This window comes from Lycorma delicatula, chromosome 7 (genome assembly GCF_047948215.1).
Source record: "Lycorma delicatula isolate Av1 chromosome 7, ASM4794821v1, whole genome shotgun sequence".
In the NCBI taxonomy this organism is placed as follows: Eukaryota; Metazoa; Arthropoda; class Insecta; order Hemiptera; family Fulgoridae; genus Lycorma; species Lycorma delicatula.
The window spans coordinates 53,413,705-53,430,027 of NC_134461.1; the positions used below are offsets into that span (position 1 = coordinate 53,413,705).

At 28.7% G+C, this 16,323-nt stretch overlaps 2 protein-coding genes across 4 annotated transcripts in view; one reads left to right on the plus strand and one right to left on the minus strand.

The window, feature by feature from the left end:
• Positions 1-13,376, plus strand: part of Ino80 (chromatin-remodeling ATPase INO80) — a 98,950-nt gene extending 85,574 nt beyond the window's left edge. For 2 of the 3 annotated variants that reach the window (XM_075371570.1, XM_075371572.1), the window contains exons 30-32: positions 680-766; positions 7,240-7,517; positions 13,093-13,376. In XM_075371570.1, coding sequence (XP_075227685.1) covers positions 680-766; positions 7,240-7,508 — 356 coding nt within the window. In that variant the 3' untranslated portion in view covers positions 7,509-7,517; positions 13,093-13,376. Of the gene's footprint in view, positions 1-679; positions 767-5,449; positions 5,530-7,239; positions 7,518-13,092 lie in introns of those variants that run through there. The other variant, XM_075371573.1, reaches the window with a different exon arrangement.
• A 98-nt stretch (positions 13,377-13,474) lies between these two features.
• The window catches only part of LOC142328086 (annexin B9-like), a 35,790-nt gene continuing 32,941 nt past the window's right edge, over positions 13,475-16,323 (minus strand). The window contains exons 7-8 of the mRNA XM_075371574.1: positions 16,067-16,248; positions 13,475-14,123 (exon numbers count right to left, since the gene is read on the minus strand). Of these exons, the coding sequence (XP_075227689.1) occupies positions 14,073-14,123; positions 16,067-16,248 (233 nt within the window). The 3' untranslated portion in view covers positions 13,475-14,072. The remainder of the gene's footprint in view (positions 14,124-16,066; positions 16,249-16,323) is intronic.

Consider the following 16,323-nt stretch of genomic DNA (forward strand, 5'->3'; position numbering starts at 1 on the left):
TTATGTTACACAATTTATAATATCAATTCTACAATATTATTTCTTTATATTATCCACCAATCTAAGTTCTTATGAATCTGAACAATGAGATTGTTATGAATAAATTTATTATTGTTGAAAAAAATTTACAACATCCAGAAACCCCCCCAAAAAATCATTTCAATCAACATGATGTTTTCCTTGGAAAAGGAAAAGATTGTATTTTACTTATTTTTTACAAATTATTTTGATATATTGAAGCCCAATTTATGATATTCATTTAATCTCTTAAATATTATATATTTTTATCTAATTATTATTGATAGAAGTAGATTTAAAAAAAAAATTGTAATAATAGAATTTTGTTGAAACAGATTTTCATTAGAGTGTCAGTATCTTTTGTGCTTTACTTATTTACTTTGTATTTTTTGTCTAGTTATCCTAATGTATTTAAAAAATCCAATAAATGAATGATCTGTGTGATAGCAAAATGTAATTAAGTGTTATAAAAAATTTAATTTATAAAAATTAATTTTTCAAAAAAGTAGAAAATTTTAAAAACAACTTTTTCTTATTTTTAAAGCTGTGAATTTAATTTTGTTTAGTAAAAAATGGATTTTCCTTCTATGAATTATTTTTGTGAGTAATAAAATTAGTAAACCACTAGATTTATGATTAAAAATTCATATTGTATTTGCAGGTCGTAGTCAGGGTTTAAAGCCAAGAGGACGTCCTCGTGGATCAAGAAGAGGATTGCCTGGACGGACATCATCTTCGCCTATAAGAAGTAAAATTTTTACCTTGTTTTTATTTATCCATATATTCAGCTGCTCATACTTAATTTTCAGTTGATTACTTGTATTCTAAAACTGGTTCTTTTGAAATAGTTTTTCTATTTTATGGTAACAAGGATGTAAAAGATGTAACCCAACAAACACATAAATTCCAATAACATAGATAAATTCCACTTTAAAGGATTCTTCCCTTTGGATTTTGCTTGTAAAAAGTAGGCTACTGAATTTAAATGTGGTCGTACATAAATTCAAGACTATGAAAAAGAGTTGCCCAAAAACCAATGACTGATGAGATAACAAAAATCCACAATTGCCATCTCAAACTATCACTGACAGAAGGTATACAAGCTTTCCTACATTGAAAAAGTTTTGATAGACCTACATTTTTGATATCTACTACATTTTATACTATACAATGTTTAGTGTAATACAAAATATGAAAACGCTTTCTCATCAAGGGGTGCCACGTTTAACAAACAGTCAACCAAAAGTGTATTTGATTGAATACTTCTGAAGATTTTAGACTTATTTAAATATGATTTTATAAAAGTATTTGAAAAATAGATTCACCATTACATGCAAAGGCCAAACAGTGGGTGGGAGCAAATGAAAGTAAATGTATTGTTAGTTATACTGTAGTCCAAGTGTATTGGAAAATGAATAGTTTTATTTGTTTTGTGTGTATATAAATATATTTTTTTTATAGCCTGTTGTAAATACAAGTGTTTGGGTTTGATAAATAAATTTAAATAATATTATTCCAACTGCAGGAAATGTCACAGTTATGGTTTTTTTGGGATTCTGTAGTGTGATGCTCTTTTACCTAGTAAAAAACTGAACCATCACTGAGGAGTATCATGGTTCTCTACTGTATCAATTGAAAGTGCTATTCAGGTTGAATGTCTGCATCTAACCAAAAAGAAAGTGCTCTTTTATCATGATTATGCATGTTTCAGGTTGTTGCTGCAAAATTCCATGAGTAGACTTCGAAGTACTTCCATGTATGCCATATTATATACTCCCATTAATTATTTCTGCTTAACCAAATCTAAAAAAATTGTTTGCAGGGTAAAGATTTACTTCAAATGATGTGGTCAAAGCGCTGAGATAATAGCAAGTTGGACGAATTACATTATTTTAAGGGTATTAAAAAGTTGGAAAGTTTTTGGTCTGGAAATTGCTATGTCTGCGTCGAAAAATAAAAAACAAGTTCTTAAAAATCTATTTTCTTTGTCAGGTCGAAACTTTCCGAATATCACTTGTATTACCTAATAATTTGTCTCGATTACGAGTACATATACATTGTTACTAAATGGATAAGGAACATTTCTGCCTATGTTTCTTGATTTGATTTAGGCTCTTTGCATTTGGGATTTTCCATATTGTCATACAAATGAAAAAATGATTATAGCATGCAATTATGAGTTGAAGGAAAAGGAAAAGAAAACTTCAACTTAGTCAAAAAGGTATTGTTTTGTGACTGTTCATAAAAACATTCTTGTGCAAGAAGACCATCTTTTTGTTATTTTATTTTGTTTCCTTTTGAATAAGTATCAACTCATTCTAATGTAAAATTTTACTAAAAAAAAAACTTGATTCATAAAAAATGGTTACATGTCAAAAACCACGATAAAGAATTCCATTACTTGGAGAAATGTGTCTTGTTTAACTCATGCCGTAATTCCAAGTCAAGACACTACTATCCTATTTCAATTTACATCTTAATGACACCACGCTTCTAATCTTTATCGACCTTAAATTGAGCGTAACGACTCAACCAAACTTCATCAAATTTTCACATGCACAACTTCAGGTACATCAATTACAACATGACTAAAATCTCAATGGAATTGGTGTAGTAGTTTTGGAGATTTTGAAGCCAGAAATTTATACGTAAATTTATACGTAGGTCTATAAATAAATATATAAAGAAACCACAATGTAAGTGAATGGTATTTTCATTCTTTCATATCTTTAAAATTAAAGAAAATTTATTTTCATCCCTCCACTTCCACCTAGCTACTAAAAGTAATACCGTACTTTTCTTCAGTTTGTAAAAAAAAGATGTTTGGAATTTACACCATAGTGTACACCTATACTATATTACATTTATGTAATTATATAAATAATAAGTACAGATTACATATTTTTTAAATACGAGGTGCAACAATAAAGTAATGAGACTGAATGTGATAAAAATTGCTACTTATGTTTTTTGTCAGTTGTAGTGTAATCTCCTTCAAAGTACTTACCTTCTGCTTGCACAAACTTACTGCAATGCTTTTGTCAGTGCTGGTAACATTTCTAGAATGTTGTCTAAGACCCTTGTCACAGCATTTTGGATATTTATTGTTTCAAAATGGTCTCCCTTGATCACCAATTTGACTCTTTGGAATAAAAAAAAAGGTCCCTCAGGGCGAGATCTGGTGAATAAGGTGGTTGTGGTAGTACTGAAATGTGTTTTATGGTTAAAAACTACTGTACAGACAGTGCAGATGGTGCATTATCGTGGAAGATATGCAACTTATAATGAAAGATGTACCAATGTTTGAACAGACACGGAGGACTTATTTTCAAAATCTTTGTAGAAATATTGATTAACTGTTTGTCTACAAGGCACCCATACTGTATGAACAACATTTTTGGAATTGAAAAAGCATACAAGCATGCATTTCATTTTTGACTTCGACAGCGAGCATTTTTTGGATCAACCATTCCGAACTTCTCTGGATAATACTGGAAGAACTAAATCACCTGTGATAACACAGTTCAACAACTCTGGGTTGATTTGTATTTGTTCTAACAGATCAGCTGCTGCATTTTCTGTGCATCTCGCTGTTACTCTGTGAGATTTTTCAGGACCATTTTCACATGACCAGATCTTCTGTTATTTGGCAGACAGTTTCCTGATTGATGTTCACTTCTTCTGCAATCATTTTCACAGATAATCTTTGATCGGATTGTATGATTTCATCCACCTTGGTCGTGATGATGTCTGTCTGTGAGGTTGACGGATGTCCACTGTGGTCTTTGTCTTCAACATTCATTCTGCCTTCACAAAACATTGTATACCAACGAAAAACTTGGGTTCTTGATATAAGCCTACTGTAGGTTGTCGGTCGCATTCTCACAGAATTTAAACAAAAAGAAATTACATACTATTGCACAATATTTTGCGATTCTACTTCTCTGACAAGAGACCAAAACATGTGTTCTCTTATTACACCACTACTCAAGACTGAGAGGTTGTACAAATATGCTACTTTGACTGTTAGTGGCGAGAAGATCAAGGTTAAAGACAGAGTGTTTGTGAAGGCTGCCACATTTTGGTCAAAAAATCTGACTCATTGCTTTATTGTTGCATCTCCTATGCATTAATAACTTGCTCAAACCCCTTTATAAGTATTTTGTTATTTTATTAAATAACTAATTTTGCTCTTGAATCTTGGTAGTATTACTAATAAGATTTTTACATTGAAACTATTTTTACCTTTCTGTTAATTTTATTGTATCATCCCATGTACAGTGAAAGGTTATGACTGCGAGAATTTGAGCAGAATATTAATGTATATTTAAAAGAATATATAATCTGCACTTATAATTATAACTTATATAAATATCATGTAAAGTGTACTTTACAGTGAAAACTCCAGACACCTTTTCTTTTATTTATTTGTTTTTTAAATGTAAAGATGCAGTATATAGTATAAATAAAATGCAGGTACAGTATAGTATATTATAAAATATAAACAAATTCGAAGACCATTAGGAAGCGATTGTGGAAACCATTTATTTGATCTCAAGGTTGGATAAAATAGCTAAGAATGAATAGAAGCAATATTAGAAGTGCTTAGTGAATTATTACATGCTAATTCAAGGTAGTAACTTTCTTCATTTCAGAAGAAAGTGTTATTACTTTTCAGAAGAAAGAGTTTTAAAAGTAGAAATACTCGTTAAACTTTACTACAGTAATACAGCAAGTTTTGAAATTGTGTATGCTTTAGACTTGTTAGAGAAACATTTAGTGATGAAGATAACATGAAACTTATGGACTATCTTACTATGAAAACATCTTTTTTGATAAAAGACGAGTCAAAACAACATTATACATTAACTTTTAATTTTAAGTAGGAGATAATGAATTACAAAAAAATAGTAATATTATATGTTAGCAAGTTCCTTTTTTTTTTTCTTTTTTTTTACTTTTAAGGCCGCAAAGGACCACTTTAGTCAGAATAATTCCAAGTCTTTTTTGCCGATCTTTTGGCCTTTAATTTCTTAGCTTTTACTTTCTCCCAATATTTAGTCATTCTTAATGATCTTGCTTTACGATCCTCTTCTGAATAAACCCTTTTTGTATAATTAAAAGTTCTTACTTTAAAGTTGGTATTCGGATCTTTAATAACAAATATAATTTTTTGGATTTATTAAGTAAATCTTCATAAGTCAAATTTAATTCTTGCATGTCTTCTTTAATCCATAATGGCGGATTTTTTAAAGACCAAAATTGATCGATAATTCTCTTAGTAATCCTATCCTGCGGTAATCTTAACAAGTGTGCACAGAAAGAAATTCGCTTCTTTTTCATAGTAATTAAGGTTTCCAAGTTTTCGTATAGTAATTTATTAGGCAATAATCTGTACTGATTTTCATGTTTATATTTTTTGTTTATGCAGGTTCTAAGAATCCTGCGTTCAACTTTAAGCAAAGGTTCAGTCCTATTTTTCTGATTTAATCTAAATAAAGTCTCGCTCGCGTAAGTAATTACTGGTTTAACCACAGTTTTGTAATGTCTAGTTTTAGTGTTAATCGAGAGCGATTTTTTGTTGTAAGTATTTTTGGTTACTTGTAGCACTTTAAATAATTTATTAAGTCTTTCAGTCCAATTTTGTTTTTCGTTACAATTACAAGTAATGATCTTCAAGATATTTAAATTTTTCTACAAGTTCTACTTTGTTTCCATTAATATTCACAGAATTAATAACTAAAGGATCTATAGGCATCATTTTAGTCTTTTCGTAAGAAATTTTAAGTTCTTCTATACTTGTTATTTGTATTCTGGCTTCTGCGATACTATTAGCTAATAAAGCTAAGTTGTCGGCAAATCCTAGGCAATTTAAATTATCTCTTTTGTATCGTATGTGAATATTTTTTGGATTAATTTTAAACCATTCGCGCATCAGAAATTCTAGTGCACAACTAAATAATAAAGGCGAAAGTCCGTTGCCTTGTCTCAGTCGGGATTTTATGTAAAAAGGTTCGGAAGATTCGCCATGAAACTTCACTTTAGATTTTGTATTTGTCAGTGTTAAACCGATCATATTTACCAACTTAGGATCCAATCCGACATTTCTCAGAATTTTTAACATCGTAGGCCTATGTATGCAATCATACGCTTTTTTGAAATCAATAATCATCTGTTTTTGCTTTCTATTATAAATATTTATAAGTAATTTCAAAGTAATAATTTGATCTGGACAACTGCGCCAAGGCTGAAAACCACCTTGGTAATCGCCTAGCTCGCTTTCTAATTGGTCCTTAATTCTATTGTAAATAATTCTAGATAAAATTTTATACCTACAATCAATCTAATAGATAACTTTATATTACCTTCTTTAATGGTTTTTTTTTTTACGTTTAGTTTCTTTTAATAACTATGTAGATTATAATGAGTATTTTATTTAAACGTATATCATACCTATTTACAGACTTCAAGCTAGAGCCATAGTGTTATGTTGGCAGTAATTTGAAAATGCTAGACATGACATAAAAATTTCTATTTTCTTTCTGTAGTTTGTAATGAATTTCATTGTAATATTATACCTCTAAAAACTTTTAGATGTAGTTTAATATAGTTATAATATACATAAATGTCCCTAGATATTGTTAGCTGCTCAGAATAAATTGAAAGACAGATTTTATTTAACTTAACAGACAGCTGATAGAAATATTCTGTTTGCAAGCATTATGGAATACTAGGCTATTGATTGTTATGAGATAAAGTGTGGAATGGTAAGAAATCTAAAATTTATGTAGGTAATAATGAAGGAGTATAATTTACATATGAAATTCTGAAAAATTACCAAATTATTTTTTAGTTTGTCAAATGTTTATGTATAATTTCTGCAAATGTTTTATCTTCGGCTACTGTACTGTATATTAGGGAATTTAAAAAATCGATGAAATTAATTTAAATTGAAGAATTCTTTGGAAGAATCCCACGTAACTATAATTAAAAAAGCTGTGAAATATCTTGAAAATGGTATTTAGTTTTAAAGACTTGTTAATGTAAATACACCTTGTTCTAGATTAATATGGCATTACATTTGTATTTTTAAATTAATCTAGTTAATTTTTACTGTATATGAATTTACTAAAGACCAATATCTGTATTTGCAGTGATTACTTAGTAGAGATATAATAGCAGCATTACAGAAGTTTTCATAAATATTTTTACATTCTTTAGGTAGACCTATAGGTGTTGGAGGTGTAGGTATGACAAGAGGTAACATGGTTAAGAGAGGTCCTGGTCGTCCACGACTTCGTCCAGTTGGACCACATCAGGGTAATCGTTTACCTAGCGGAGTTTCATCGAGGTCATCACATCTCCAGTCACACAATTTATTATCATCACCTTCATCATCTTCCTCAGCATCAGCATCAGAACCAATTAAACCATTTGGGTTTTATACACAAGATTTAGAACTAATGCCAGTTGACAATGATGGATCATGATACTAATTGGTATGTTTATTATTAGAATGTTAATTACTTATTATTGGACTACCAATTTAGTTGCTTCTTTTTGTAATTCTGGATTGCCTTAATTTTATTCATGTTTAGAAGTAGTTGAAAAATGGAAACTGATCACCTACCCTTCCTTTGTATTTTATGTTCACTTTTTAGATATAAACTTTGACCAGTTTCCAATACAAAACATTTAGCCTTTGCCATTGGTTCTTTTCAAAATATATTTATTTCGTTTTTACACCTTTTAGGGAAATTGTTTTCCCTAAAAACAAGGTTTTCTTTGTATCTTAGGGTTCATTTGAACTTTTTCTTAATCCCTCCTTTCTTCACAAGTATATGCTTTTAGTACACGGAATATCATTGCAATTCCTCTACAAAACTCAGCTTTTAGGAATAACAGTATCTTTTTATTGGCATTTGCTGTTTTTTCCACGCAGCTCTTTATTATCAGCTGACTCAAACTAATACACTGCTTGTGTTATATTGGGAATATGCTGCAATACCTTGCATATGTTATATTGGGAAAGTGTATCAGAGACCCTTAAATTTGATGTAATAATAATAAATAATATTTTTATTGAACGAACTATGTGAAATATTCTAAATAAAAACAAACTGATCTGAGGGATTAAAATGAATTGTTTTGTACACTGTAGTTGTAGGGCAATCACTTCAGTAATATGTATTAATTGTTAATCTGTTAGTAGTAAAAATAAGGTAGTTAGAATTAATATATTTAAAAATATATATTTCATGCAATATAGTTTTATTTTCTTTGGAAGGCAATCATAGGTTGTAATTAGGAGGCCTGTCAATATCTGTTATGTGGCAATAGCAGCACTGCTTGACAGTGGGCCAATTCATTCCAAGTGGTCCAGAAAAAAAAAACAATTGCTTGCTTTTGACCATCTCAGAAAAAAATATTATTTTGTATGTGCATTCCCCTATGTTTTGGTAGTTCAAAACTAATTTTTGAAAATTTGTATTGTATCCGGTTTAAAAATGGCAGTCATTTTTGTTTTAAGCCTCATGCTGTTTTATTTTGTTAGCAGGTATCTACAATTTTCTAAATTACTCAGTACTGGGTTGTGCTAGGCTTTTCAAGTAAACTGCATTGTATTCAGTACATTCTGACCTACAAATGAAAACCCTATTTACTTAACTAATATGATTTTGTTCATATATGCTTAGTTGCCCAAAGTTATTGATTGCAAATGAACAAAATTCAATTTTCAAAGCCCTAATTTTTTCTGTGCTTTTGTATATAAGAATATAGTTATGTTTTTATAAAAAAAATCAAAGGCGAGTTGCTGCTTACTGTTGGAATTTTTTTTCTCAAGGGAATAGATAAAAATCTGAAAGTTGAACACGTAAAAGGTCTCTGTGGTATCAGACTACAATATAAATTCCAACTTTGAGATTAAACTCAAAGTAAGTATAAAAAAAACTGTGATTTCGAGTAAAAAATGCTTGATTTCCACATTTGGGATAAGCGGGCATAAAGAGAGAGTTATTCTATTATTTCTAAGGGATTTTAAACTAAAAAACCATATTTCTTAAAAAATAAATTAAGTACCTTATTAAATAAGCATGTAGATATGGTCCAATATATAATTTTGAATTATTTTAGATAAAAAGTTTCTCTAAAGTTGGGACCTGTACTGGCTAGATATTAAAAATTGTTTATAAAAGATAATAAATTAATTCATTATTAAAAAGAAGTCTAAGTTAATTTAATCATTAATCAGTAAGTTAGTCTAAATCAATTAAATTATAGAAGTGATTAGATATTATTTTGAAAGGCAACCGTTATGTAAATGATTAAATTAAAAAATACACACACACACACACACACACACACACACACACATATATATATACTCTACCAATATTGGTCTTGCTTTATTCTGTGCTCTTAAAATGTACAGTTGTTACCTCTTATCAAACTGGAGTATCAATGTTCTATAGGTGTTTTTACTAATGCAGTTTGATGTATAACTTTGTATGGAGTTTACCCTAAGACGTTAAATCAATTAAGATTATGGTGAAGAAGAAAAGTGTTGTTTTCTTTAAGAATAAACTGTGAGGTCATGTCAATTTGCAAATATCATTGAAGTAGAATACTTGAAAAAATTTCATTATCTCTATAGCTTGGATCCTTTCAAAAAAACAATGCTATAACAAAACACTTAAAGAGAAATCATTTTGAATCATTATTCTAAGAATATATGCATTCATGTTAATCTTATACCAGAAAAATCATTGTGCCCAAAATATTATTTTAAAATATTTGTTAGCCAAAGAAAGGGATGGTGGAAAGTTCAGATAATTTTATGACTCATCAGCAAAAAGGTAGACTCAGCTTGTGCTATTCTTGGTTTATTGCCTACTGGTAAAATTAGGAAATTAAATGAAGAAAAAAGATCTAGCTTTGAAAACAAAAATTGAAAAAAATTCTACCTACCACTGTCAGAAAAATTTGATCGTTTCATTTCAAAAGTAAAAGTAAATTTGTACTTCTGATCCAGATGACAGTCCTCAAAATTTACAAACTGAATAAGATGATCTGATAGAGCTAATAGAGCAATAGTTAGTTTTAAACTTATCAGAACTTGTGGTTAAATTAACAAGAAACCTAGTAAAAGAACAATGTATTTTACCTGAATTACAAAAAAGGAGAGCATCAGATGTAATAAGTGAAGACACAATATAAAAAGTTAGAAGTTTTTATGAAGATGATGAAAATAAATAGTTTTTTGATGCCTGGGAAAAAGGGTTGTTTCATTGAAGGAAAATGGTACTAGGTTCAAAGACAAAAATGGTTACTGCTTTGTAATTTAAACGAGCTAATTTCAAAGTTTAAAAAGAAGAACCCTAGTATTAAAATTGGAAGATTAAAATTCTGGAGTTAAGAAAAAATGGGTTAACAAAAAAAGAAAAGAGTTAACAAAATGGGGTGACACAAGGCAGAACTGAAATGATGGCAATTATAAAATCATGATTGATTTTTTTAAACTTCAAAATTTAAACGTTCATCATGTTATTGCAAAATCAAAAGGAAGATGTTTTAAAGACAAAAAAGAAGTCTCATCAGATGATGAATACATTGTTCTGGCTGACTTTTCAGAAAATTATTCCTTTGTTGCACAAGAAGCACAAATTGTTGCACTGGGTAACAAGCCGGTTACAGTTCATCCATTTGTGTTATAAATATCAAGAGAAAATAAAGGAGCCTTAGCTTTTGTCTCATAAGTGATCATCGAGAACAATAATACTACAACAATCCATGTAATTTCAGCTTCATTTAACAACAAATTACATTAAAGAACATCTTTCTTCTATAAAAGATTAATCCATTTCTCTGATAGGGCAGCAAGCCACTTTAAAAATAAAAAGGAATTTTATAAATATGTGTTATCACAAAGTAGATTTTGGACTTTACATAGAATGACATTTTTTTGCATCGTGCCAAAAAATAGTAACTGATGGCATTGGGAAGGGGGAATGTATAAAGCAATCCATAAGTCTAGCTTATAGTGGCCTTATAAGAATCAACACTTAACAGCTCAGGAAATGATTAATTTCTTCAAAAAAAAATGTTAAGGGAATTAATTATGTATGTTTTTGTGAAAATCCAAGAACTCTGTTCCAATACCTTAGAGAAAAGGTACAACACTTGTTAGAAAATTAAGAGTTACAAGATCATTTCATTGTTTTATACCACAATCAGAAAGTTTGCTAAAATGTCAATAAAAATCATCTTCTGATAATGAACTTCATAAAGTTGCAAAAATAGCGACACTTCAAAATAGACAACATTGCACATATTTATGATGGTTAGTGGTAGATCGTGGAAGTGAAGAACATAGATGATTGAAACAAAGATGTGGGTGTTATATTTTATCATCCACCAGGACCAAGAACTTCATTCCAAAAAAATGAAAGGACTAAGTTTGGGTGACAGTCAAAAATATATTGAAGAAGTTGATGCCCTTGGAATTCACCACTGTGTCTGGGCACACTTTTTACTCCCTAACTTTGTGAAGAACTCTTACAGCTGTTAAATCAACATTAAAGTAAAACTGATTAAACGTCATGAGATAGTTGTCAGTCTATTAATTGTTAATTCAATGCTAAAGTAGTTCAGGGAAACAATTTATTACATTTTACGCGATTGCTGTTTTAATTTAAAACAGAATTTTATTTGATTCCCCTTCAGAAGGGGAAAAATGAAAAAAAAGATGGCCCAAATGACCGGCGAAAATTGCATACAGCTTGACTGGAAATTATTTTAGAAAAAAATATCAGAGAAAAAGTTTTAGGCAATCATCATAAGTTATAAATTGAGATGTATATAACAATTCCATAATTAGGTCATGTCCAATAATATAAAAAATGCAAAATAATGAACTTGATATCTGAATCTGTAGTTTTTTTTATATTTTTCACACACTTCCAAGTTTTGGGGAAAAATATCTTTAATGTTATCCTCCAAAAAGTACCCCAAACTGGATATTGTAAACTTTTGATTGAGTACGCAAGGATTTCTGGGTCTACTTTAGCTAAATTGAAAGAGGCTAAATTAAAAAATAAAATGTATGCTTCAAAAGACTAATCGGTTCAGTAGTTGCAGGGAATTTGCAATAATGTGTTTTTGATTCATATCTGCAAAGCTAATTAACATTAACGGCTGAAATTTGAAGGATTGATGAAAGAAAGTTTAACACATTGATTTTATATATATTTCAAATTTTTTGCCCAAAACAGCAAACTGACTGGGCGATTGAGTTGCAGTAGTCATTATTGCGGTATGCATTGTAATATTTTCAATGATTGCATTATATACCAGTTGTATTATTGTTTATAAAGCAATAAAATATGCATTAATGAATATTACAATTGAATTGCATACTTGTTGTTTTGTACAATGTAAGAAAGTGCTGACACTGGAAGCAATATGAAATGAAAATATTGTTATTTTTTTATTATAAAAAAATATAACATTTTTACAAAATTAATTGTATTAAAGCTGCTATTTTTCTTGATTTCTTCTGTTGCTTCTTGTTCACCTTCACCTTGCCAGCTTGTTTTTTCACCTGTCTTTAAAAAATCACCTGTTTTATGTCAATGCTCCTCACCTAATTATGTTATGTTTTAATTACTATGTATTTTAATTATATGCTTCCAGTGTAGCTGCTCACAGTTTACATTATTAGTGTTGACTGACATAATTAGTATGTACATTGTGTACAAGAGAAAAATAAATTATTATTATTGATAATAATTATTATTATTTTATGAACATATTCATTAAAATGAGCTATTTTAAAATGAGCTATTTTAAACAATATATTAAATACAATATTTTCAAAAATACAAATTTCTACACAGCACAAAAAAAATAGATGCAACTTGTACATCCTTAAATAATAGTAAAATTACAAATATAAAATTTGTTGAAAGAATATCATTTTATATTTAACAACTTGTTATTTACCATGGATTTAATGGTACATCTTTTATTAGAGAGCTTTACGAATATAAATGTGCTATTTGTTTTTATTTTTAGGATGAGCAGTGTGCAGAGTATATTTTGTGTGTATATCTATAAAACAAGACATCTTTAAAGTTAAAAGAATCAAACAAGGACTGCCGATTATTAGATTTGTAAATATACTGTTTAATTTAATGTATCAATAAGTGGATCTGTTAATGGAACAAATTTTAATCTTTTAATAACATTGTTATACATACATATAGGTTGTAGTAATTGTTGTATATAAACTAATCACATTTTTGTTAAAATTGTATTATATTTATGAATGCCCATAAAAAAAGATTTTATTGTAAAATACATAAAAAGTAATCAGTTATTAATAAAAATTTTATAATGGTAATGAAATTTTATTGTAAATATGTATTAAAGAATGTTAATATAGTACAATAAAATATCAATAGTAGAATGTGTTCTTTATTTATATAAGATAAATAAGTATTGTTGTATTATAGCTCATGTGTTTCTAATGTCATTGTTTTAATGACATCTTTCCCAACACAAGATATCTTACAATTCCAGGTATACAATTCCAATATATATCAATTGATAATTATAGATAATTATAGTTGGATAACTAACTGTGTTAGTTTGAATTATAGTTGGATAATTTTTGAACTGTGTTTTAAGCGAGATGATACAACAAAAATTAAATTTAAGTAAAAACAAACAATAAATTTTTTAAGTATATAACATTTAAAAAAAAAAATATTTTATAAAATATAAACATAAATTCAGCTAAGTACAGTATAGAAATATATATATATATATATATAAAAATATATTAATGCTTAACTGCACTGCATATGTGTGTATTTAAGCCCTTAATAAAAATATAACCTTACAAAAATATAATATAAAAAAAATGCATCTGCTATTTGCTCAATTTTGATTGCGGCATATTTAAGGCACAATAAATAAATAAGAATCCAAAAGACTGTATTTTCTGAATTTGATCAGATCAGTTTTTTTAAGTTTTGATGAGTAATTTTTATTTATGAGACAAGAGTTAACAACACTTTTTTGTAATCACCTGAAGTATCACCCTGAAATAAAATAAAATCACATCAGCTACAATGAATAACACCAAAGTAAAAAATAAACTAAGAATAATGTATTTGTTGACACTGAAATAATTAATGTAGGTAGGACCTCAAGCATGCATGTGGGACTTCCAAATTGTTTTGGAAGCTGAAAAAAATCAACAACGTAGCCATTATATTAGCATCGTTCCTTAGTTCACAATGATTTTATAAATTTAAAAGATATAAGAATACACAACTTTCAACTTTTACGAAAAGCAAATTAAGTGCAACCATAGACAACCCTTTTCAGAGGTAAGTTGTGGTGAATGGGATTATATTATATATTATTAACCCTTTTCAGAGGTAAGATGTGGTGAACGGGATTATATTATATATTATTGATGGATGTTCTTGTGACTTAACTTCAGATGTGACTGAATTAGGTTATGCAAATGCGTATCATGTTATATCAAACTATGATGAATAATAATTTCTTCATCTAAACTTTTATATGTGAAACATAAACTTTTAAGTGGGTGAAACATCAACATTTTTGTGCTTCTTAATTAAAGTATGAACTTTATTTGTCTGTAAAAATGTTTTTATCATATCCTTGTAAATTCACATTCAACTTGCTTAAAGACATTGAGAATGGCATTTACATAAACATTAACTTCAGTACGGGTAGAACATTTCTTTTTGCCCATTTCATTCCTTTTTGTAAAATAACCTGTTCTCTAATGGTTGACTTAACCATTTTTACATCTTTTAATTTTTTTAGTAATCCACTTTTTTTCCTGTTATAGTCTTTGCACTATATGTAGTGATGGTGCAAAGACTATAACAGGAAAGAACTACATACTAAATAAATTTTGCACGATCAAGAATTGATTTGCAAAACATATTTTCTTTGATTATATCACATTCATATTTCACAAAATATAGTGAGAAATGTTTGTTGCCATATCTGTTGATAACATTAAAAATTTCATTTATGAACATCAACAGCCATCGATTTGCTTTGATATTGTGTCCTCAGAAAACAGAATTTTTTTCAATGTTTTACATTTTCCACACCTATTAAAACACAGACCATATCAATTGTACAAGGCAATATGAGGTTATCTGGGATTTTATGGGGTTTGGACATAATCAGGCTAATTAGTATGGCCAACACTCTATGGCTTTCCATCCAATGAGGTAAAACATAATTTAAATAAATGTTATTGCACAATTGTCTTCTTTACCTATCGATTAATTGGATGTTCAGTTATTTTCACTAATCTAATTAAAAAAAAAATTAAGTTAAACATTTTGACTGCAGACTAAAAAACCGAAACCTCAATTATTATTTTCAATGAAACTACACTTTTAAAAACTTAAATATTCGCTCTCACAGTGAATATTATGCAAGCAAACCAAATTACAAGGTGCAGGTGGTACACTGAAGATGGAACCTGTAAATTTCTCATGTTTGTGTACTTTATACAGGCTTGTTCATAAAACTAGATTTCATTGGGCTGGGATTCAGGGATTCATGAAATATCCATTAGATATTTTTTTTTTTTACTTTTTGGAAGTCATGGAGCTAAAAAGGTGAATCACTGTTCTAAAGTGAACAGAATATTTACTCATATAAACAAGCCACATCAATTTACAATCAAGATAAGAAATGTAAATCTTGGAGTTTAAGAAAAATACTCAGGATGTGGCATTACAAAACATATCCAGGACTTGAAGTAATGATGAAAAAAGGTAAATTGTAAGATTTCTTAACTGTGGGGCTGCATAAGTAAAAATTATTGGTCAACTAGAAACTTCCAAACTGCTTCCACTTTAGTCAGTATGCACTACTGTAACCAATCTATAACTACTGTAAATATATTAAATGGTCAACAGTTAAAAAAAAAAAAATTTTCCATCTTGATTCTTTTTCCTTTCTTTTCTAAAAATCATGGCCTTACCTCAATCCAACTTTCCAGAGACTTTCCATATTTCTCAAAAAATGCATTCTTTATATCACCAAGATCAATTTCTGAACGAGAAACAATTATTCGAATCAATGTCTTGTCATTTGTTCCAATTCCTTTCATGCTATAATACAATCTTTCAGCAAAAAATCCAACTTTGCTCTTCACACATTTAACTAAAAGAAAAAAAAATTAAATGCATATTAAGAAACTGAGACATACTAAACATTTCTTATGTCTATTATTCTTAG